We start from the raw sequence: 24,876 nt of genomic DNA, 5'->3' as shown, positions 1-24,876 counted from the left end.
CACGGTGTGGTAGGCGGCCTGTGGTGGGGGCTACAGTGCGGGCAAAATGCCAACTTGGTTCTCCGCTGCGTTTTCGGGTTGTGCAACTGGGAGCGAACGTCGGACAAAGGGAGGGGGGGTGGTGAAGGCAGAGTGCTTGCTGCACGAGGCGTGCGTTGAAACTCCCACGCGCGCGCGCACCTCCGACTGGCGCGGTGGGCCACGTGCGGTGCGAAAGAAGTTCAGGCCACGTGACGTACAGGTGTAGCCAGCTGCTTCCATGTGGTACATAATGCTCCCCCAGTGTTACAACCTCCGCATTCTTCACGATGTGGAAACATGTCCATACGCTTTTTTTGATGCGATCGAAACGTAATTTTATTTTATTTTTCTTTGACCCTATCTACGTGACTTTACCGAAAGACCCAAAGAATATGAATTCCTGCAGTCACGAAAGCTTTAAGTCGAGATTTATGTGTCGTTAAACCCACCACCCCCCGCCACAGCCAACTAGTAAGGGTTGTCACGTAAACAGAACGTGCCAATTCGTCACTAGTACAGCACTAACCGGTGAGTTGGAGAGCCAAGCCACAACATTTACAATCTGAGTACGACGTTTCGCCAGTAATTACAACCAGCTTCATCAGGCGACAGCCAGATTTGTCGAGAAATCTTCCACTATCGTTCTTAAATAAAAACAAAAATCACACGGATATTGTTCGCGAAAGCCTACGTGTTAATACGTGTTTCGTACCTGTCCCTGTTGAGCCTCCCAGAAATGTGGAATCCCTAACTTAACTAGTGCGCGTGTGTGTGTGCACGCAACACCATGACCCACATGGAATTTTGCAAGCGGGACTTTGATAATAAAGACAGCGCGGGAAATCATCGAGAGTCAAACATTGGTGACAATTTGTGTTTATCAAAAGGTACAAAAAAAAAACATCTCCCGGCGATGATTTGCCGTGGAGTTGACAAAGCGAGATGTGAAAACGAGCGGCACAGCACGCGTCTTGGACTGTTAGAATCCGCGCTTCCAGATGAAGCTGCCCCTCCTCCTGTTGCAGACTCAGCCGTGAACACAGAGGAGGAGGCTTCCCCGGGGAGGGATTTACAAAGCGGAATGGTATACAGACACCAGCGGGGGGATTCGTGATTTTGTTTTTACTTTCATTTTGTTCACGTCTCTTGCCCTCACCCAATGTTATCGCGATCGTGCCCTTCACTCACCCTCCACTCACCCTTCACTCACCATTTACTCACCCCTCACTCACCCCTCACTTACTCTTCACTCACCCTTCACTCACCCTTCACTCACCATTTACTCACCCTTCACTCACCCTTTATTCACCCAGGAAAGGCTTCACCCACCAGGGGGTCCCTGCTGCTGCATTGCGATGTTTGGCCAATCGATGAACGAGCAGCCCCGTGATGGAGGTGGTGTGTCTGTGTGTATATTGAGCAGGAGGCTTCAGGCAACACAGATCCTGAGGCTGACAACTGACCCCCATGAGTGGAACTCGCCAACCCCCAGGCTGCTGTAGTTATTGAGAACAATCCTCGACTCCCCGTGGGCCTGGTGGCTCAGCTGTCGAGCGAGCGGCTCGTCATCGGAAGGTTGAGAGGTCATATCCTGGTTGGCGGGGGTCGGGGGGTTGACTCATCCCATCATCTCTCGGGGGTCGATAAACAGGGTACCACTTTGTGGGGTGGGCAACAACGGTCCTTTGGATAGACTCGCCCCCTGCCATTGGAATGTGGAATGTTCCTCCACTGCCTCCGTCGTTTGGGCAGCAAAGCAAAGTCACATCGACTTTTAATGTAGGCGGTTCGGTTCCAGCGGCCGTCCCGGTTAATACTTGGGGTGTAACAACCAGGGATTAAACGCAGCAGCAATCATTGTTCCCACCACCACCCACTCTGCAAGATTGGCAGGGCCCTCTTGAAAAAGAGTCACGAGACTGGGCGATGCTTTCCCGGGTAAACAATCGGAACAATACAACTCATAACAAGAGAGTGTGTGTGTGTGTCTGTGTGTGTGTGTCTGTGTGTGTGTGTCTGTGTGTGTGTGTCTGTGTGTGTGGCGTCCACCGTGTAGCCCCCACGCGCCCCCGGGAGGGCAGCCAAGGCCCCTCCCCCCGTCCCCTCTCTCCGTGGCTCCGCGGCCCCCCACGTCACGGCGAGTAGCGCAGATCCATCCCCACCACGGTGAACCCCTGTCAGGGACACAGCACGGAACGACGGTCATCATCTCTCGCGACGTGGCCGGCGCTCACCGACACCCCCCCACCCACCACAGCAATCTGCGAACTCTCCGCTGGCGGTCATCCTCACAGCGGCAGCAGCAACGGCAGCAGCAGCTTCTGGCTCAGCCGCCGAACAAAGACGTCGGTCGCCGCATCGCGCGGCGCTTTTGGGCGCGCTTCTCCGGCCGTCTGGAATGCTCTCCTGACGTTAGGAAGCCACTGGAGCTGTGTACTTTCAAACCGTCATCATCTAGATTGACAAACTCGTTTCTTCAGAACTGCTTGTCTTTAGTTTGTTGTCCTTTCCCCGCACCTCAGATTAGCGCAGTTGGCTACGTACTGTGCGAAAGAAGTTCAACAAAACAATAAACACTGAAGAGAAACCATGCTTGTGCGTGGATTCCGGCACATGAGGGGGTAAGACGAGAGACGAAAACTAAACTCAACTCTTTTTAATCTTACCAGGTAAGGCCCACTCATGTACGTAGCTCTCTTTGAGAAGCAACGTGGTCACTAATGAGAGCTCAACGACGTTGGATTATCGTCATGTTGAAATGTACAGCGGCCAAGTACTCTAAACGTGTGATGCCGATTCTAAATGCGATGGGAAAAACCAGAGGATCTGGTTAAAAATCCACGCGACCACGGGGAGAGAGACACACAAACTCCAATTATACAGCAGCAGGCGTCAAGGTCAAGATCAAACCCACGCCCTTTGCATACCAGGCGAGGGAGTTAACATCTAGCCACCGGGGTGCACACACACACGCACACACGCGCACACACGTGCACACACACGCACACACACGCACGCACACAAGTGCACACGCGCACACACACGCGCACGCACACACACGCACGCACACACGCACACACGCACGTGCACACACACACGCACGTGCACGCACGCTCTCACGAACGCTCCGGCCCGCACTGCGCACCTCCTTGTTGAGCAGCACGGCGTTCACGATCTTCACTTTCTTCAGAAGCGGCATGGGGATTCCCTGGCTCAGCCTCTCTGTGCGGGACACGCACACACGCACACACGCACACACACGCATACACACACGCACACACACGCATACACACACGCACACACACACGCACACACGCATGCACACACGCACACACGCACACACGCACACACGCACACACACACACGCACACACACGCACACACATGCACGCACACACACACGCACACACGCATGCACACACGCACACACGCACACGCGAGGACGGGACTCGGTTAGTGTCACGCGACACCTAGCCTGGGGGGGGTGGAGGGGTGGTCAGACAGAGACACTGAGTGGGCAACGCTGAGATTGCGGATTCAAATTGAGGTTCTGGCCACCCAGCCATGCACGGTTCAGCCGCCCTCTTGCAGGTACCGAGCCAACGTCCTGTGCTGCGACTGCCGCCCCTGCTATTTCGACGGTATTCGCTCTTTTTGTTTGACCAGGTAAGGCCCACTGAGCTCTATCGCTCTTTTTCCGCAGCGACCTGCCTATCGCAAATGAGAGTCCAATGATGTGGACATTTTTAGCAGCCAAACACTCAATAAACGCGTGACGTTGATTCTAAATGCAGAGCGGAAAACCACCGTACGTGGAGAGGGCTGCGTGGGTGCGTTGTGTGCGTGTGTGTATGCGTGTGTGTGCGTGGGTGCGTTGTGTGCGTGTGTGTATGCGTGTGTGTGCGTGGGTGCGTTGTGTGCGTGTGTGTATGCGTGTGTGTGCGTGGGTGCGTTGTGTGCGTGTGTGTATGCGTGTGTGTGCGTGGGTGCGTTGTGTGCGTGTGTGTATGCGTGTGTGTGCGTGGGTGCGTTGTGTGCGTGTGTGTATGCGTGTGTGTGCGTGGGTGCGTTGTGTGCGTGTGTGTATGCGTGTGTGTGCGTGGGTGCGTTGTGTGCATGTGTGTATGCGTGTGTGTGCGTGGGTGCGTTGTGTGCGCGGCGCTGCGCTACCGTTCACTTTGGGCAGGATGATCGTTTTAGCGATGAATTTGATGATCGACTGCAGCAAATTGATCTGTAGGGGAGCAGCACACAGAGTGGCACACACAGAGAGTGGAGCGGTTAGCCGTGCCCGGGCCTCCCGCTCTGCACAACGCGCCCATCCAGCAGTCAGCTGTAAGCACCACAGATGTCAGTTGCACAGCAGTTAGCGCACTGCGCTACGAGCCTGGCGACCCGAGTTCGATTCCCGTTCTCGTGGCTAACATTGGTGACGATTATCTGAACCGGTCCCGGGGCTCCCCTAGGTCGACTCAGCCTCAAATGAGTATCTGGTGCAGTGTGTAAACATCGCCACTGGGGGGACAAAGGCGGCTGGGCGTGGTTCTGGCCACCCACCCCCTCGGGTGTGCCGTGCCGGGAATTCATAGGTGCTCGCTAACAGAACTTGCCCGAACAGTCTGTTAAGGCTATACGGGGGATCTTTGTCTGTAGTGTCACATCAGTGTCGCATGCGTCAGTAGCGCGGGTGGGTGCTCTTACGTGCACGTCTCCCACATCCGACTTCACCAGCGTCAGGACCAAGCTGCACACGCAAGCAGCAAACAACGCAGACAGCAGCGGATCGGCATCGCCCCCAACATAGACCCAGACAGAGACCTTGACGACATAGACTCAGACATAGACCAAGACACAGACCCAGACATACACCCCGACATACACCCAGACACAGACCCAGACTTAGACCCACCCAGACATAGACCCACCCAGACACAGACCCAGACACAGACATAGACCCACCCAGACACAGACCCACTCAGACACAGACACAGACCCAGACTTAGACCCACCCAGACATAGACCCTGACTGGGGGTGGTGCTAGGATCTATTGTTTACTGGGAGGGGGGTGGCTAGAGTCTATTGTTTACTGGGAGGGGGGTGGCTAGAGTCTATTGTTTACTGGGGGGGGGGGGGCTAGAGTCTATTGTTTACTGGGGGGGGGGTCTAGAGTCTATTGTTTACTGGGGGGGGGGGGGGGCTAGCTATTGTGAATGCCACACGGCCAACCCAGGGCCCCACCCAGTGGTGGCGCTGGGTGGTGCTGCGCTCGCCGCTGACCTGTCCAGCGCGAGCGTCCCGTGCAGCTTGTCAGCGTCGATCTCCAGCCTGGCAGCCAGCGAGGCGCTCTGCGCACGCACAGCGAGGCGCTCCGTTAGCGAGCTCCTACTCAACCCTCGTGAGTGTCAGTGCGTGTGTGTGTCAGTGCGTGTGTGTCAGTGCATGTGTATCATTGTGTGTGTGTAAGTGTGTGTGTGTCAGTGTGTGTCAGTGTGTGTGTGTGTAGGGGTGTTGCGGGAGGGGATGCGGACAAACACACAGGGGTGTCTACACCCACGCACAGGGGTGTCTACATCCACGTCCGCAACGGTTAACCCTGGGGGGCTGTGGGTGGTCGCTGGGATCCCCCATAGCCCCACCCCTCGGGGGAATTGGTATAAAAGGCGGGAAGCCAGAGGGCTCGTGGTCCAGTGTGCAGCTTTAACCAGCGAAGACTGAAGACCGGCAGATAGGCCCTGGAACTCCCCTGGCTCGCTGTCCTTCTCAGGGCCGGGCAGGGCAAGCCAGTGGCGCGGCCCTTAGAGCCTCCGGAGCGATGCTCTTGTAAGAGCCGGTCTGGCTGGCTGGGTGCCGGGATCCGTGCTTGACCAGGGCCGGATCAGACAGCCTCCCCTAGCACTCGTAGCGGAGGACTGGGAGTAGATCAGTCGGGGATAGTGCTGGGGGTGCATTCCTGTTGAGTACGGGTGAAGGGGCCGTTACCACTTCAAGTGTTGTATCTTTGCCAAAGTATTGAAATAAACGTTGTGCCTCAACTACGTCGTTCGTGTTACGAGTGAACCCACTACATATGTGTGTGTGTCAGTGTGTGTGTCAGTGTGTGTGTGTCAGTGCGTGTGTGTTAGTGTGTGTGTGTCAGTGTGGGGAGCGGTAGTGTAGCAGTTAGCGCTATGCTGCGCTACAAACTCGGCGACCCGGGTTCGATTCCCGCTACGGCCAATGCCGGTGATGATCATCTGAACCGGTCCTGGGCCTCCCCTAGGTCGACTCAGCCTCAAATGAGTACCTGGTGCGGTGTGTAAACATCACCACTGGGGAGACAAAAGCGGCTGGGCGTGGTGCTCGCCACCCACCTCCTCGTGTGCCGTGGCAGCCTTCATTGGTGCTCCTGAACAGCACTTGCCCGAAAATTTTGTTATGGCTAAAAGGGGATCTTTGTGTGCGCATGTGTGTGCGTGCCTGTGCGTGCACGTGCGTACATGCGTGTGCGTGCGTGTGCTTGCATGGTTGTGTGTGTGCGTGTGTGTGCTTGCATGGTTGTGTGTGTGCATGTGTGTGTGCGCTCGTGCCTGTGCATATGTGCTTGTGTGGTTGTGTGTGTGCGTGCGTGTGCTTGCATGGTTTTGTGTGTGCATGTGTGTGTGCGTTCGTGCCTGTGCATGTGTGTTTGCGTGGTTGTGTGTGTGCGTGCGTGTGCGTGTCTCACGGCGTTGATGGAGAAGAGGAAGCTGCGCGTGCCGTTGGGCCACAGGGCGCTGAAGGTGGCGAGGGCCTGCGTGTGCAGCGTGACGTTGCCGGCGGAGATGGAGAGCGTGGGCGCGGCGCTCGACTCCACCCTCACCTCCACAGGCAGCCCCGGGAAGTTCTTGAGCTGACGCGCACAGACAAAGGTCCCCCGTGTAGCCCACGCTCGCTGTCTCGGCAAGTGCTGTCGCCGAGCGCCTATGCGGTGTGGCACCTTTGCCCCCCCCCCCCCCGGCGCTACTCATTTGCACACAAAACCAGGTAGTAATTTGAGGCCGAGTCGGCCTAGGGAAGGCCCAGCACCGGTTCCGATAATCGTCACTGGTGTTGGCCAGCGAGCGGGAATCGAACTCGGGCGGTCAGCGTTTGTTTTTCGCGGCGCTCTAACTGCTACGCCACCGCTCCCCGCACCAACACGCACAAGCAGAGCCGAGCCAGAGGCGTGCTGGCATGGTCCAGGTGGCGCCAGTGTTTCCACCGCAGGAGCCGAGCCGTGCCGCTGACTTTGCGCGCAGCGAGCGAGTGGAGATGCGTGTGGGTGACGCGGTGGCGGCGATGGGGCCTCCTCCAGCGAGGTACGGCGCTAGCCGGTGGAGAAACCAGCCGTAGTACCGTGAGGGCGCCGCGATGCCTCGGCTCGGATGCGCCAGTGGGAAAGGGGTGAAAGCGGCCGGCGCCGAGAGGCTGTGGGGCACTTGTACGCACCTTCACAGCGATGGACGCCAGGCTGGAGGTGTTGAGGTGGAAGGGGGCATCCTTCGGCAGCTGCGAGCAGAGACCACGTGCACAGCGGCACAACAACACGGCGTCACGCCAAGCACGTTTGCCAGCAGCCACGGCACCTCAACGCGGGTGGTGGTGGTGGTGGCAGCTACCCAAGTGGCTGCCTGTAATCCGGCACGGCGGAAGCAGCAGCAAGAGCTGGTGAATGACCGAGAAAATGTTGCAAAACTCCCTGCACGTTGGGTGTCAAGGAGGTGCCATTCCCAGGCTCGCCAAGGGAAGGTGGCACAGCAAACACGTGGTGTGGTATCCATCTGTACGGCATCGAGTGTTGCCCCCTCACACGTGTAGGTGCTCTGATTTCCTCTCCCACTCATGAGTTGGCTGATAACACCTTGATATATTGAGGACTGCAGAGCTTGGCGAGGAGGGGAGGGAATTTGGTGCTAGTTCACCACCTGGCTGCCACATGTCACCTTCAAACCATTTTAGTCTTATACTAATGTTACGCTCTGTCTGTCCAATATAGCAGGCTTAGTGCGGCCTGGAAGCGTATTATTAAATAATACATATTACAATTCCTTATAGGGGAAACAAACACTAATTAACTGATTACTAACGTAGCATATAATTACAATAACACACATTACAACTGATTACTAATCTACAACTAACATCGGAACAATTGCCTGATTACTAATCTAGTATATAATTACAATACCCCCCCTCCGCCTCAAATCGTTGCACCTGATGAGTTAAATGATGACGTCACCCTGCTGCTGCTGCTCTATTTAAGACCGGGAGACAGAGCAGAGCCTCACCATTCTGGCGAATTACCCGATGATGCTGGATGCAATTACCAGCGAATCGTCGTACTCAAAAAAATGTAAATGTTGTGGTTTCACGCTTCAACACACCGGTGGGCTAAAGCAGTGAACTATTTGTCTTTTGTCAACGTGACACTTTTTTTTTGCTGATTGGCCGTGTCGGGTGGTGGAGGGTTACGACACATTTATAAATAACGCGATCTAACCCAAAAACGTTGATCATTAATAATATTGGTCGCGAAAGCCTACGTGTTAAACTAGGTAACATCTCACCAGCGTGGTTCGTCCTCGTGCCTCTGAGGGCGAGAATACTGTGTAGCAGGGGCACGTTACAAGTTGAAACTATCGACGCATTCGGTCGCGAGTGTGGTGGAGTGCAATTTGTCATAAGACTTATTTAAATATTATGTCAACACGCATGGAATAGGGGCTTTGTATCGGACGAGACGAGGGTTCTGCATCAGATAAGATGAGGGTTCTGTATCAGATGAGATGGGAGTTCTGTATCGGATGAAATGAGGGTTCTGCATCAGATAAGAGGAGGGTCTCTGTATCTCACCATGGCCTCAGTGATGATGTAGGTGAGGGCACCGGAGGCTTGGTACGCGTAGCCGGCGCTGTTGAAGAGGAACTCGGATAGGCCGAAGTAGAGCATGCGGTCAGCAGAGGTGCCCAGATCCATGGGGGGCGCAGGGACAGGGAACTCGGAGTGGTGCTGCAGGCTGTAGAACTCACCCTGCAGGGCGAAGCGCAGACACGGATACACACGTAGAGACACGGAGAGACACGTAGACACAGAAAGAGACACGGATAGACACACAGAGTCACATTTTAAGAGATGGATAGAGACATGGAGAAATATAGTTCAAGTTTATTTATTCGGTATAGCCCTGTGAGCCATTCGGCTCTTGAATCGGGTGCAACCGCAACAAACAAAAAACAAAAACACGAACAAGAAAACATCTTAAATTGACTAAGTGACTATGTGCAAACAGAAAATCCAAGAAAAGACAGCAAAATATTGCAGAAAAAGCACCGTACACCAACGCTGTGTGCAAAAATCACAGTGGGATGCAAGTCAAACAACAACAACAACCACAAAACAACTTAGATTAAGGCCATCAGTCTAACTCCGTACTACAACAAACAAACATGGCCAAACCAAAAAACGTTTTCGAAATCACCAAAATAAAGCCATAAAAGCAAAGAAACAGACACACATGGAGACATGGATAGAGACACGGAGACGTAGAGACAGTGGTCTGCTCGGTAGGACACTTACAGCAACCTGGTCACCGGTACAGGGTTACTGAGCAGGTGAGTGGTGGGCAGGTGAGTGGTGGAAAGGTGAGTGGTGGGCAGGTGAGTGCACTCACCTTGCAGGGCATGTCCAGCATGTCCGCGCGGGTGTCGGGAGGACTCAGGAGCGAGTAGTCGACCTCTGTGAATTCGTCCACCTTGGCAGTGACTGGGGTCACGATCACATTTAGAATGACATTTACATGAATTCTTGGACACGTCAACATCATGAGCGTCATCATAAATCATCAGTAACAATGACATCACTACCTTGAACTTCGGCTTGTATCGTGATCATCAGCATCGTCATCCACACCACCATCATCATCAAACACCATCAGTAACAACTACATTCCACCTTTCATATGCGACATCGGCATCATCGTCGCCATTGCTCGCCATGTTACCATGACAACCCTTCACATGGCCCACATCTCTCGCACTTTTCAGGTGTTGTTTCCTTTTGCTGCTGTTTGGGCACCGTGTTGGAGAGCTGTGTTGCAGTGGAAAAGCCACGCGCCCACCCTACATGTACAGTTTGGCCCTGGAAGCGTAGCCTTTACCCACAAACTCTTTTACCCACAAACTCTTTGACACACAAACTTTTTTACCCACGACCTATTTCACACAAAAACCCTTGCAATGATTTACTTTTCAAGTGTGGGCCGCCGAAATATCGCAGCGCTGGGGATTGATTGGCTTCACTCGCTCAGCCCGGCTTCATTTCAGCCACGTCTACCCGCGAAAATATCCACAGCCGGTAACGCCACATCCAGGATGCCCGTCGCTCATGGCTGTGGCTGCTACTACTACGAGCACCTCCGATCAGCATAGTTGGCTACGTACGGTGTGAAAGAAGTTCAGCGTACATAGATATTGCTCGTCACGTGCCACCTGCTTCGGTGTGTAAACCAGCGACGCCGAAAAGAATGAAAAAAACATTCCATGAGAAGTGAATCCCTGTCCGTGTGGCGAGGTCAGCCCACTAAAATTTTGCCAGGTAAGGCCCACTAAGCTATATATAGAGGGAAAAACTGGAGGACCCGAAGAAAAATCCACGCGACCATAGGGAGTGAGATACACAAACCCCAAATATACAGCAGCAGGCGTCAGGGTCGGGATCGAACCCACGACCTCCTGTACACCAGGCGAGGGCGTTAACACCACCCCCTAAAAGTTTGCATGTGTAAATAATCCACACCGCTGGTGAACCGAGTAACCATGGGGTTGTGTCTCCCACGTGGGGTCTCACTTGGGATCTCCTGCAGGCTGTTCTCCAGGTCGCTGTTGATCGCTTCGGTCACCTGACCACACAGCTGTTGCGAGAGAGGGGGGGGGCAGGGGTCGTGGGCAGCACAGTTGCTCGTGAACTCATCACAACCGCCGTGTTTTGTTGCTGTTCACGTTGACCCCGATGCAGAGGTCGCAATCGGGTACACGATACCCGTACCCTACCTGATACCTGGCTACCCGTACCCGGCCGGGTAAGGGTAGGCCGTGAGTCACTGGTGAGTCACCGTTTGTCACTCATTTCCCAACGTCTTGTCTCTTCTCACAATTCAAGTTCCTAGAATCAACCCACCCGCACCTGCAACATGGCTTCATCCCAGAGGTCGCAATCGGGTACCCGATACTCGTACCCTACCCGATACCCGGCTACCCGTACCCGGCCGGGTATCGCGTAGGGTACGGGTACGGGTAGGGTACGGGTACCCGTTTGCGACCCTGGTGCGGCCGGGTACGGGTACAGGTACAGGTAAGGAATCAAAACCTGTTTGCGACCTCTGCCCCGATGTCAGCCCCGCGCGTGCTGCTGCCGGGTGCTGCGTCGTTGCAACACTGCTCTTGCGCAAGAGCAGTCCGGAGCCTCCGCGTTATTCGAGAATATACCCACGGAAGTGGATATCACAAAGCTACCTCTGAGATCTCTTCTTCTTCTGCAAGTGACTCTCGGGTCCACACAGAACGGCCCACGGAAGCGGATACCCCAGAGCTACCTCTGAGATCTCTTCTTCAAGTACACACACACACACGGCAAAGGGCAGGACTTTCCCCACCCGCTCTGCACATGAGAGTGATGTTCGTCGTGTGACAGGCAAACCGATGTTTTCATTCTCAGAGCTGGAATTTAGCCATATTGAACAGAGAACAACAAGTTGGCGTGGCGTGTTCGTGGTCCTGGCCATACCACCCACTCTGGTGGCATCGCGACCTTAATAGGTGCTCGCAGACACACACACGCGTGAAGACGGTGCCGGTGTTCACACCTGTCGCACTCATATAAGGTCGCACGCATTACACAGAGAGCGCTCGCCACAACTGAAGCAGAATTCCTTGTTAATCTCGTCAAGGAGCGTGAACGATCACGCGAACTCCGGCCGTCCTCGCAGTTACGTTTAACTCGCCATCGGACGGAGACGGCGGTCATCGCATCGGCCGCTTTCAAATCTTCTTCTGCGGCCCTCTGGAATGCTCTTCTGATATGAGCAAGCCACTGGTGCTATGCACTTTCAAATTCGGATTCAAAACTCATTTCTTTAGAACTGCTTATTGTGTTTAGTTTGTTGTCCTTCCCCACCCCTCCAATTAGCACGGTTGGCTACGTACGGTACAAAAGAAGTTCAACACACATCCATACATACATACCTGACCCTTCAGGTGATCTCGTATGTTATCCTCGATTAGGTGTTTGAAGAGGTTGTACAGCCAGCTGTCACACACACACAACAACAATCGTTTAAACCTTGGGGTTTGGAAACCTAGGCCCATCATAGGCTGCAGTGTATGGCCCATGGCCGCAATGAGGCCCCGACGCTTTTAAAAGGCCCGCAGATGACATCAATCAATCGCTGCAAGAATATCAGCCACACTAATCGGGTACTAGAGGGAGAATTTGTTTGAACTGGCGAGATTAGTATGTGCCTCTGTCGAACTTATTCCGTGTCGTAGGCAGCCAACCACGCTCAATGGAGGTGCCGGGGGAGGGACGAAGAGAAAACGTGCAGACATAAACATCTATCATAGCAAGGAGACTGAGGAAGCTGGTGGATGTTGGCGAGAGTTGGGATTCAGACAGGGAAGGTCAACAACGGATGCGATCTGTGCACTGAGAGTATCGATGGAGAAGTGCAGAGAGAAGACACGGGACCTGCATGTCGGTGTTTATTGATCTCGAGAAAGCGTACGACAGGGTGCCAAGAGAGCTGGTCTGGTGGTGTAGGAGAAGAAGAGGTATTGCTGAGGTGGAGGTCCCGCTGATCCAGGGTCTGTATGAAGGTGGGATAATGAAAGCGCGAAGCAGCCGTGGAGTGTTGGAGAGCTTTCGAGTCAAAGCGGGAGTGGGCAAGGCTCCGCCCTGAGCCCCTTCCTGCTCATCATCCTGGTGCTGGACACACTCACGAGAGACATTCAGAAGGAGCCCCCCTGGTGGATGCTGTTCGCAGACGACATTGTGGCGATGCGGTGAAAGCAGAGGGGTAGTGGAAGATGATTTGAAGATCTGGATGCAAGAGATTGAAGGGGATGGGTTGAGGATCAGTTGGACAAAGACAGAGTACACGGTGGCAAATTGCAAAGTAAATAATGCAAAAGGAGGATTGCAAATTGTAAGTAACCAGTTAATGAAGACGAACGAGTTTAAGCACCTGGGTGCAACGATGTCTGCCGATGGATCACTGGAAGGAGAGTTGAGAATAAGAACAAGGGCTGTATGGCTGAAATGGCGAGAGAGGCCTGGTGTGGTGTGTTATAAGAGGGTCCCAGTTTGGGTGAAGGGTGAGGCTGGTGCTGTTGGATGGGGCTGAGGGCTGGTGCACAAGAACGAGGGAGGACCAAGCTACGGCAGTCGCAGAGATGAGGATGTTGCGGTGGATGTTGGGTTAAACAAGGAAGGACAGGGGCGTGAGAAATGAAGAAGTGAGAGTAAGACTCGAGGTGGTGGAAATCGCAGAGAAGATGAGAGAGAAAAGTATGTGGGTCAGAAGGTGCAAGTGATGCAAGTGGAAGGAAATAGATCAAGGGAAAGGCATCAAACGTGGTGGGGGTGGGGCGATGTGGTGCGATCAGACACGGCCCAAGGAGCGGAAGAGAGATGGCGCAGAGGGCAGGGCAGCGTGGAGAAGGTTGGCAAGGAGGGCGGAACTCCGCAACATGAGTGGAATAACCGCGTGGGGGAAGAGGAGGAGACAATTCAGTAACACGTTGAGCCGAGTGCTGATTCCGCGATTGTAATTCAGAATATATATTTTTCAGAATCAGAATTTTTACGGAAGGAATCCAATGAGCTATGAAGCTCTTTTTCACAGATGTCCAGTAAGGGGGCGAGTCAGAACGTTACAAGAACAAATAATACACAACCACGATGGGAGTGCAAAGTATAGGAAAGTTAAGCAAATCACTTGGGAAAATATATGTAATAACAGCCATAGAGGGTTCACGTGGGGATTGGCTTGCCGGTTCTGCTTGTAGCCAATAAGGGTTGAGATAGGGACCATGGCCCAGGCGTGATCACGACATGTCATCAGGAGTGATTGGCCTGGCCATTCGAGGCCCCAGCTAATGGGGAGCCGGATGAGGGGCGTGGTCCCGGGATTGACAGGGAACCATCGAGAACGGTCGAGGCTGTCCATGAACGACTGGCTGGGGGGACCACGGGACGAAGGTATTAAGAGCGAGTGAGGGAGAACGATCGGGAGCAGACTGAAACTGACAAGAGCAGGGTCACGCGCGGACGGGGGCTGGGATTGCTACGTGCGTGGTGGGGACTTAGTGCGTGGTCTGTCCTCTCTCCGTTGTTTGCCAGCAACGGAGAGTGAGTGAGCAAAGTGTATTGTGGAGTGGAAATAAAAGGACCGATTCCGAAGCCGTCTCAAGAAAGATTATTACATATATAAAAAACGAAACAATTGTTTGTATCTTACCAGCTAAGGCCCACTGAGATATCAACTTATTTTTCAGAAGCGACCTGGCCACAAATGAGAGCTTAGCGAAGTGGCTCATCGTCACGTGCAAAGTTGTCGCCGGAATCATCTAAACGCGTGACGACGTTGATTCAACACGCAGCTTTGATGCCACTGCAGTCACCTGGCCCCGCCGTGGAACTTGATGTCGACGTCGCCGACCTCGCTGCTGCAGCCACCGGCGCTGACCGACGGCCTCCCCGCGGCATCGCGGGACAGCACCAGCACGGCGGACAGCGACATCCCGCTCATGCGCATGTCAAACGAGCCGCTGTCCTTCCTGCGTGCATCCGACACGAACACAGTGAGTTGTCCCCCATATGGAAAACGCCGTGCCACCCGATTACGCACAACCCTGCCAAACCACGCCCTTGCCTCCCCAGTTGCCAGAACATGCTCCAATCTTGATTTGAAGCTTTCGTGACTGCTCGCAGCAGACGTTGCAGCTGTCGCGATTTTCACCTGAAGATGGGCGCTTGTGTTGCGTTCGGAACTTCGTGATTTATTTTATTTCTACCTACGTGACTTTACCTAAAGAACAAAAGATTATAGAACATGCCTCCTTGAACGGAAGCACCCTTTACTGCTGTCCGGATATGGAACTGCCTCCCTGAACACTGATTCTGGTTTTCAGGCCTTCGAACGCCGAGCACATGGTACATCTGCTAACTTCACCACACGTCTTGTAGGAGTGAGTCTTTGAGTTGCAGTGAATCAATGATTGTGCCGATTAGATGTACTCGTGTCTGGCTGTTGTTTCACAATTGCACCCAATAAAAAAAAGATCAGAACCACGAACAGCACTGTCCTCTTAGGGTACATGTTGAACTCCACGGGATCAGAACCACGGACAGCACTGATCCTCTTAGGAACAGGTTGAACTCCACGGGATCAGAACCACGGACAGCCATGGCCATCTCGGTGAGTGTGCGTCTCTGTGCTTGACTCACACGAACAGCGCCTTGTAATGCCAATCCCCGGACAGCGACACCGACGCTCCGCTGAAGCTGAACTTGAGCCCCGAGCCCGGAACGAAACCCAGCGCCGTGCTGGGCATCGTGAAGTCGGTGATGTGCATCCTGACCACACACGGAACACAAAAGATAGATAAAGGTCCCCTGTGCAGCCTCCAGCTGGCTGTTGGAGCAACTGTGGTTCGCAAACGCCGGCAGGGCGCCAACGGTGGTGGCACGGCCAACATCCCACCCAGCCGCCTTTGTCTCCCCACCATATCTGTTCACACACGGTACGAGGTTATTCATTTGTATGTTATTTTAATTGCTCGTGTGGTAAATGCTATGCTGGACAGACGGGACGAAACATTAGCATTAGACTAAAAGAACAATAAATAAATATTTGCTCACACACACAACTGCCGGCAGTTGCAGAACATGCTTGGCAACAAAGACATGCAATGACTTGAAAACGTCGAAGTGTTGTGTAGAACACATTACTGCTGGCCGAGACTAATTCGAGAATCTATTGAAATTGAGAGAAATACAAAATAACTTTAACTGCTCTGACAGCTACAGGCTTATTGCAGCCTGGAAGCATATCATTAAGTAATACACCTTACAATTGCATCACATGCTAATTGACAGTGATTAACTGTCTATAGTTACATAATTACAATGAACGCCCTCTGCTCTCCGCACCTGAGTGGCTCACAGTCGTAGTGCCATCTTGCTCTATTTAAGACCGGAACCAGGTGGCTCTCTTCACTATTCTGGCAAATCGCTCGCTTGATGCTGGACAATGTAACTACCAGCGACACGTCTCGGTACTCAAGTGGTAAATGTTGTGGCTTTACCCTCCAACACAACGGTGGGCGAAAGTAGTAACTAATTGGCAAGTTTTGTTTAAGTGACAAACCTTACTGGCTGGCTGTGTCGGGTGGTGGCGGGCTAACGACACCACATTTATACTGTCACGATCTAACCCCAATAACCTTTATTATGTATCTACGTACAGTATGTTGAACTTCTTTCGCCCCGTACGTAGCCAACCGTGCTAATCGGAGGTGTGAAAAGGCTGCTACAAGGTCGAAACAATATCTATGTTTTTAGACTCAGAGCTGGAATGTATCATGATGTAGAATCCAGTTTCAGAGCAGAATCAGCGTCACATTTGTGACGAACACTGCTCCGCCCGTGCTTGAGGCCTCATTGGCACCCAGCTGAGACCATCATCTCGCTCCACGCGAGAACCCGGTTAGAACCACGCCTGTCCACATTGCACACAATTGAAAGTGTTGTCGTCGTCGTTGAGAATGGCCTTGACGACGGCATCATAAGAGATCGTTGCCAGAAAGATGTGGCCACTACTTGAGCACTTTGCCACGACAAGACAGAGAGGAAAGGTGGAAACAAATGACGACATGTTGCAGTGGACACCTACTACGGGCTATCTGCCCATGGATCGTGATGGTGATGATGATGATGCCTGTCAGCGTTGCCAGCTCTGACCTCTGACCTCTGAGCCACCGGCCCGCCCCTAATGGAGAATCCTTTACAGGTGACAGGACGACACATCGTACGGAAACCCTTTTATAGGTGGGGGGGGGAGAGGGGCAGCTTTTCAGAAAGGGGTCGGGGGAATGGGGTGAGCAATTCTTTAGCTTGAAATATAAAGGAACTATGGACTATATATTTTACCAGGTAAGGCGCACTGAGCTTTGTAGCACTTCTTCAGCAGCGACCTGGCGACCACAAACGATAACTCAACCAAAGTGGCTCTTAATGAGTGGGGGGCACCATCCTGGTCCTGGAGTCAATAACCCCCTCGCCCCACCCCCCCCCCCCAAGTGGGTTTGTGATGATAATTTGGGGCAACACAAACCCACACTCACCCTGACAGGGTGTAGTGGATCTTGCCAGAAGAGCCGCTCTGGTCCGGGATCGAGATGCCATGGAGCTTCTGAACCAGGATCCCAACAGCCACGCTCCGACCTGTGAGAGACAGAGAGAGATCCCAACATGATACACATGGTAGCAGTCAGTGGTGTCGTAACTACATTATAATCAGTGGCGTAGTAACTACATTATCAGTGACATAGTTACTACATTATCAGTGGCGTATTAACTACATTATCAGTGGTGTAGTAACTACATTATCAGTAGAGTAGTAACGATATTATCAGTGGTGTAGTAACTACATTATCAGTGGTGTAGTAACTACATCATCAGTGGTGTAGTAACGACATTATCAGTGGAGTAGTAACTACATTATCAGTGGTGTAGTAACTACATTATCAGTGGTGTAGTAACTACATTATCAGTGGTGTAGTAACTACATTATCAGTGGCGTAGTAACGACATTATCAGTGGTGTAGTAACTACATTATCAGTGGTGTAGTAACTACATTATCAGTGGTGTAGTAACTACATCATCAGTGGTGTAGTAACGACATTATCAGTGGTGTAGTAACTACATTATCAGTGGTGTAGTAACTACATTATCAGTGGTGTAGTAACTACATTATCAGTGGTGTAGTAACTACATTATCAGTGGTGTAGTAACTACATCATCAGTGGTGTAGTAACTACATTATCAGTGGTGTAGTAACTACATTATCAGTGGTGTAGTAACTACATTATCAGTGGAGTAGTAACTACATTATCAGTGGCGTAGTAACTACATTATCAGTGGTGTAGTAACTACATTATCAGTGGTGTAGTAACTACATTATCAGTGGTGTAGTAACTACATCATCAGTGGTGTAGTAACGACATTATCAGTGGTGTAGTAACTACATTATCAGTGGTGTAGTAACTACATTATCAGTGGTGTAGTAACTACATTATCAGTGGTGTAGTAACTACATTATCAGTGGTGTAGTAACTACATCATCAGTGGTGTAGTAACTACATTATCAGTGGTGTAGTAACTACATTATCAGTGGTGTAGTAACTACATTATCAGTGGAGTAGTAACTACATTATCAGTGGCGTAGTAACTACATTATCAGTGGTGTTGTAACTACATTATCAGTGGTGTAGTAACTACATTATCAGTGGTGTAGTAACTACATTATCAGTGGTGTAGTAACTACATTATCAGTAACGTAGTAACTACATTATCAGTGGTGTAGTAACTACATTATCAGTGGCGTAGTAACTACATTATCAGTGGTGTAGTAACTACATTATCCGTGGTGTAGTAACTACATTATCAGTGGCGTAGTAACGACATTATCAGTGGTGTAGTAACTACATTATCAGTGGCGTAGTAACTACATTATCAGTGGCGTAGTAACTACATTATCAGTGGCGTAGTAACTATATTATCAGCTCAGGGGGTGCATCAATCCCTCAGGTGAGGCCCCAGTATTTGATTTGTCTCCTGGCAGCACCTCGAGGCTGCTCTAGATCGCGGCTCCGCTTGCCCTAATCCCATCGTCGTCGTTGCGCTCACGGCCTCGAACATCTAACGCTGTAGGGGCCCCGCGCTCCGTGTTGGCTAAATGCAGCCGCCACAGCTCCGCAGAAGTTGTATCTCTTTGCAATGTAATTGACGCGTATCTCATGAAATAAATATCCCTTTAACGGAGTTCTACAGTCCAATGTTATTTTCGTCAAGTTACTGTCATTCAAAGCAAGTAACGTTGCATTGACGTTTTTTTGCGGTTAAAACTCTACCTTGTCACTTCCAATAACGCATCTCTAGCTACGCAAAAGTTACGCTCACACACACAAAGTAGCACATGCATGTTTATCAATAATATCCTCTTCACAACATTTGTGTTTTCTTCAAAATAAACAAATCCCATCACGGCGGTCGTCAAGGGGGCCTCTGAACCGTGACGTTGGTCACCAGTGGTGAGATGAGGGGGGGCACCCCCTGCCCCCCCCCCCCGCGCTCGTTACGTCACTGGTGCCAGCTCTCCAACACGTGGCAGGTGAGGGGATGTCGCCAACCTGCACAGCGGCATGCACCCCGCACCCTGGCCACGAGTCTGACTCACCGTAGTCAAGTCCGGGCACGGTGAGTCTCACCATGAACCCAGCGGTGTCGGGGCTGCCGGCCTGAACTCTGCTCGGCACCGCCAGGCAGAGACACAGCAGCAGCAGCAGCCGCAGAGACACCAGGCGCAGAGGCATGGTGACGGAGGGAGGTGGTGGTGATACCGTGTCTACCTGTGCAACACCTGGTCTACCTGAGTAACACCTGGTCTGTCTGTGCAACACCTGGTCTGCCTGAGTAATAGCTGGTCTGCCTGTGTAACACCTGGTCTGCCTGTGCAACACCTGGTCTACCTGTGCGCTGCTGAGGTCTTCCTGGGTCTACTACTGTGCCGCCACGCCACGCCTCGCTGCGTAACGAGGAAGTGTTTTGAGATGCCTCGAAATAAACATCCCGGCGGGCTGGGGGGCCGGGGAATTCCCGGGTGCGGCTGCAAATTCCCCCACACGCACACACACACACCTCCCACATAGACACACACACCCCTACCACATAGACATACACACACCTACCTCCCACATAGACACATACACACACACCTACCTCCCACATAGACACACACACCTACCTCCCACATAGACACACACACCTACCTCCCACATAGACACACACACACCTACCTCCCACATAGACACATACACACCTACCTCCCACATAGATACACACACACCAATAAACGCATACACACAACAACCACCGCCATTCGCCACTAAGTGGCGGTGACGTCACCACGACACTTGTGCCAGGCTATGTGCACCTTGAGGCCACGTGAAGTGTCGAACGCCCGCTGGCAGGTCACGGGGCAGACCCAGGTGCCACGGGTCGACTGACCGAGATGACCCAGATGACTGGCTGATGCACCACCTGTGCCCCCTACTGTGCCAACTTGCTATGCTTTATCCACCCGGCGCTCCGCTCGTTGTTGTGAGCGTCGCTCCTCCGCCCTCCGTTGTTGTTGGAGGGCGACTGCGCATATAAAGACAAAGATCCCCCGTGTAGCCTGTAACAGACTGTTGGGCAAGTGCTGTTAGCGAGCACCTATGATGGTTGGAACGGTACACGAGGGGGTGGGTGGCCAGCACCACGCCCGGCCGCCTTTGTCTCCCTCGTGGCGATGTTTACACCGCACCAGGTACTCATTTGAGGCTGAGTCGACCTAGGGGGAGGCCCAGGACAGGGTTCAGATAATCGTCACCCGGTGGTGTTGGTGGCCGTGAGCGGGAATCGAACCCGAGTCGCCGGGTTCGTAGCGCAGCGTAGCGCTAACCACTACACTACCGCTCCCCACAAAGAGACACATACCACCACATACACCACACACACACACCTATATACTGCATATAATACACACACACCACACACACACACCACACACACACACCACACACACACACCACACACACACACCACACACACACACCACACACACACACCACACACATACCACACACACACACCACACACACACCTATATACTGCATATAATACACACACACCACACACACACCACACACATACCACACACACACACCACACACATACCACACATACACCACACACACACACCACACGCACACCTCCCAGGCAGACGTCATACGTGATATCGGCAAAGGCGTTCTGTGCACGGGCTCTCAGTGCGGTTGCCACCTGTCCCGGTTTGCCCGGAATGGTCCTCGTGTTGTTGACGAGGCGTCTTGGGTGATCTCCGGCAGCCACCCCAAGGACATCAGAGGTCCGGGATTGTTTCAATTTTGTGTAACATTACTAGCAATGGCTTGGCCGAGCTGCGTTGGATTGCTCAAAGAACACAGTGAAACTTCGCGCTCGTGACGAACAAAGCCCTCCCCACAACTGAACGACAGCGCCTCGCCACTGACCTCGTCAAGGTCGCATCGCGCATCAAGACGCCAACTTGGGCGGCCATCCTCACAGCAGCACACGTCAATAATACGATGCCATCTGATGAACGTAAAACACGTATAATTCATCTTTCTCATTCCCATGCTGATCTCTGTAACTCTTCTCTCATCTCACTAACATCCGTCTCGTCTGCATCTTTCCCCATCTCTTGTGGAGTGCACATTGACAAGGGTGGGGGGGGGGGTCCCAGCAGTCCAGCACCCCCCCCCCCCCCACGTTGGCGACTCAGCGGCGGCCTTCGCGGCTTCCCGGAGGGGCGGGGGTGAGAGTTGCCACGTGGCCTGCGGTGTGCCCGTGGAAATAGAAGTTCCCTTTGGGAAACTTGGAAGTCCACCACCCCCAACCAACCCCCCTCCCGCCCCACCCCCGGGGTGTCGCAATCGGAAGGTTGGGGGGAGGGGCGGTGGTTGACTCAGCCCATCATCCTTCCGGGGGTTGATAAAATCAGTACCGTTTTGTGAAGGTCGAAACAATTAACTTTTCTATTTAACCGGGTAAGGCCCACAAATGAGAGCTCATCGAAGTGGCTCATCACGTGGAAGTTTGGGTACGTACCCAATAAAGATTCCACCGTGTGAGTTTCCCGACACGACGCGATATCAATGTTCTGCATGCGACGATGATCGTGCTGTAAGTTGCGCAATATCTCTGTGAGTGTATCCCCACGAGTCGCCGTGTCGGCTCCTAGTGATGATGTTTACACACCGCACTAGGTACTCATTTGAGGCTGACTCGACCCAGGGGAGGCCCAGGACCTGTTCAGATAATCGTCACTGGTGTTGGCCGTGAGCGGGAATCGAACTCGGGTCGCCGGGTTCATAGCGCAGCGCGCTAACCGCTACACTACTGCTCCCCACAAACACAGTGTCACACACACACACAGTGTCACACACACACAGTGTGACACACACACACACAGTGTCACACACACACACAGTGTCACACACACACACAGTGTCACACACACAGTGTCACACACACACACAGTGTCACACACACACACAGTGTCACACACACACACAGTGTCACACACACACACACAGTGTCACACACACACACAGTGTCACACACACACAGTGTGACACACACACACACAGTGTGACACACACACACAGTGTGACACACACACAGTGTCACACACACAGTGTCACACACACACACACAGTGTCACACACACAACAACAACAACAACCGCCATTCGCCACTAAGTGGCGGTGACGTCACCACGACGCTTGTGCCAGGCCATGTGCACCTTGAGGCCACGTGAAGTGTCGAACGCCCGCTGGCAGGAGGTCACGGGGCAGACCCAGGTGCCACGGGTCGACTGACCGAGATGACCGAGATGACTGGCTGATGCACCACCTGTGCCCCCTACTGTACCAACTTGCTGTGCTTTAGCCACCCGGCGCTCCGCTCGTTGTTGTGAGCGTCGCTCCTCCGCCCTCCGTTGTTGTTGGAGGGCGACTGCCTCCAACTGCCCAGTAGCGTCCTTCACGAGCCTCCTCCACTGAGGCCGATCTTGACACCGCTGGTACCAGTCATCGGCAAGTCCACTCAGCTCCACGTCCTCCTGTACCACATCACTCCATCTCTTCTCTAGCCCGTGCCGCGCCCGTTTAGCCCCCTCGATCCGGCCGAACAAAAGCTGTTTAGGCATGCGGTGGCTGGGCATGCGGGCTACATGACCCAGCCAACGCAGCCTTGCCTGCCGGAGGAGCTCACTGATGGGACTTTGCCCAGATCTTTCAAGGACTTGTGAGCTCCTCACACAATCCAGCCTGGTTAAACCCAGGATGGATCGTAGGCAGGCCAGCCTAAATGTTTCCAACCGGCGAAGATGCTCCACTAGGGGGGTCCACGTTTCGCAAGCGTAGAGAAGGGAGGGAATGACCGTGGCCGAGAAAACCTGAAGCTTCGTGCGGAGCGACAGACCAGGTAGCTTCCACACAGCGTTACGCAACCGATGAAAAGATATTGCCGCTCGACTGATTCGGAGTGAGACCTCTGCTGATAAACTGGAGCCGGTCATAAGCACACTGCCCAGGTATGGGAAACTCTCCACTCTTTCCACAACTGCCCCATCACCAATTGGGAGTTGTGGGGGTGGAGTGTCCGATGGTACAAAATACCCAGGCAGGTGCTTAGTTTTGGTGGGGCTGATGGTAAGGCCCCACCTCTTAGTGGCACGCTCCAGTCTCAGCAGCAGCGTCTCCAACTCCTCTTCTGAATGAGCAGCTATTACCAAATCATCGGCATACATAACGTGGTTGACCAATAGGGAGCCATCCCTTGATCGCACCCGGGCGTCGATCAGCCTCCCATTATATCTGTACCAAATGGAAATTCCCCCGGTACAGCTATTGAAGGCTTCACGAACTACGCAGTCGAAATAGATGTTAAATAATGTGGGAGCCAAAGGACATCCCTGTCGCACCCCAAGGTGTACAGGGAAAGGCTCCGACTCCCGGCCACGTAGTTTTACCCGGGCCCGCTCACCATCATGAAGGTCCTTAATGATCGTGAGCAGAGGGTCAGGGACTCCGAAAGCACGAAGAACAACCCAGAGCCCAGTCCTACTGATGGTATCATAGGCCTTGACCAGGTCAATAAAGCAGAGATGTAGGTCTTTTTGGAATTCCCTACACCTCTGCTGTAGCAGACGGACAGAAAATATGGCATCTGTGCAGGACCGCCCTTTCCTGAAACCGCACACACACACAGTGTCACACACACACACACAGTGTCACACACACACAGTGTCACACACACACAGTGTGACACACACACACACACAGTGTCACACACACACACACAGTGTCACACACACACACAGTGTCACACCCACACAGAGTGACACACACACACACAGTGTCACCGTAATCCAAGCCGCCTTGTGAGATGCGCAGCTGAATGCCCGGAGCGGCGCCCCACGCCCTCGCCACGAGGAAGACCGCGGCCACGAACGACGCCACCGCCTCCATGGCTCAGTTCGACTCCGGGCAGGTGCCAGCACCCACCGCTGATCGCTGATCGCCGATGGGACCCCGGGGGGGGGGCTAGGCCCAAAGGGGGAAGCGATGATTCGCGGAGCACCGGAGGAAGTGGATGACACCAGGCTCGAAGTGAAATAAATAAATAATTAGTATTTAATAATAATTAGTAATACATAATAATTTGTATTAGATAATAATCTGTAATAAGTAATAATTAGTCATAAATAATAATTAGTAGTAGATAATTAGTAATAAATAAGAATTAGTATTGGATAATAGTTTGTAATAAATAATAATTAGTAATAAATAATCATTAGTAATAAAAATAAATAGTAGTAAATAATAATTAGTAATAAATTAGAATTAGTAATGAATAATTTGTAATAAATACAAATTAGTAATAAATAATCCTTAGTAATAATTGTATTCGCC

The 24,876-nt window shown here is 52.6% G+C and overlaps 1 protein-coding gene across 2 annotated transcripts; it reads right to left on the bottom strand.

Moving 5' to 3' along the window:
* Positions 1-881: 881 nt before the first annotated feature.
* LOC144736938 (bactericidal permeability-increasing protein-like) lies at positions 882-24,503 on the bottom strand. 2 transcript variants are annotated; one of them, XM_078619634.1, is made up of 15 exons: positions 24,327-24,503; positions 17,418-17,517; positions 15,520-15,648; positions 14,694-14,849; positions 12,258-12,321; positions 10,864-10,927; positions 9,689-9,780; positions 8,872-9,048; positions 7,468-7,527; positions 6,725-6,889; positions 5,299-5,366; positions 4,722-4,764; positions 4,191-4,254; positions 3,167-3,243; positions 882-2,195 (listed from the first exon to the last, which is right to left on the bottom strand). In XM_078619634.1, the coding sequence occupies exons 1-15, from the start codon at positions 24,430-24,432 to the stop codon at positions 2,154-2,156; spliced, it is 1,407 nt and encodes a 468-aa protein (XP_078475760.1). In that variant the 5' UTR covers positions 24,433-24,503; the 3' UTR covers positions 882-2,153. The 2 variants fall into 2 exon arrangements, with proteins under 2 accessions (XP_078475760.1, XP_078475759.1); XM_078619633.1 differs by lacking the exon at positions 24,327-24,503 and adding an exon at positions 19,533-20,355.
* Between the last annotated feature and the right edge of the window lie 373 nt (positions 24,504-24,876).

This window comes from Lampetra planeri, chromosome 63 (assembly GCF_965212315.1).
Source record: "Lampetra planeri chromosome 63, kcLamPlan1.2.h2, whole genome shotgun sequence".
In the NCBI taxonomy this organism is placed as follows: domain Eukaryota; kingdom Metazoa; phylum Chordata; class Hyperoartia; order Petromyzontiformes; family Petromyzontidae; genus Lampetra; species Lampetra planeri.
The sequence above is the reverse complement of the archived record's forward strand: the minus strand, read 5'-3'. Positions and strand labels throughout refer to the sequence as shown.

Bases quoted from the DNA above. Each gene is read 5' to 3' on its own strand.
- LOC144736938 (XM_078619633.1), bottom strand. From the start codon at position 19,668: ATGCCTCTGCGCCTGGTGTCTCTGCGGCTGCTGCTGCTGCTGTGTCTC. The intron at 9,049-9,688 runs GTGAGTGCACTC...TTCGCCCTGCAG, and splicing joins TGCTGGACATGCCCTGCAAG to GGTGAGTTCTACAGCCTGCA. The intron at 3,244-4,190 runs GTAGCGCAGCGC...TGTCCCGCACAG, and splicing joins CATCCTGCCCAAAGTGAACG to AGAGGCTGAGCCAGGGAATC.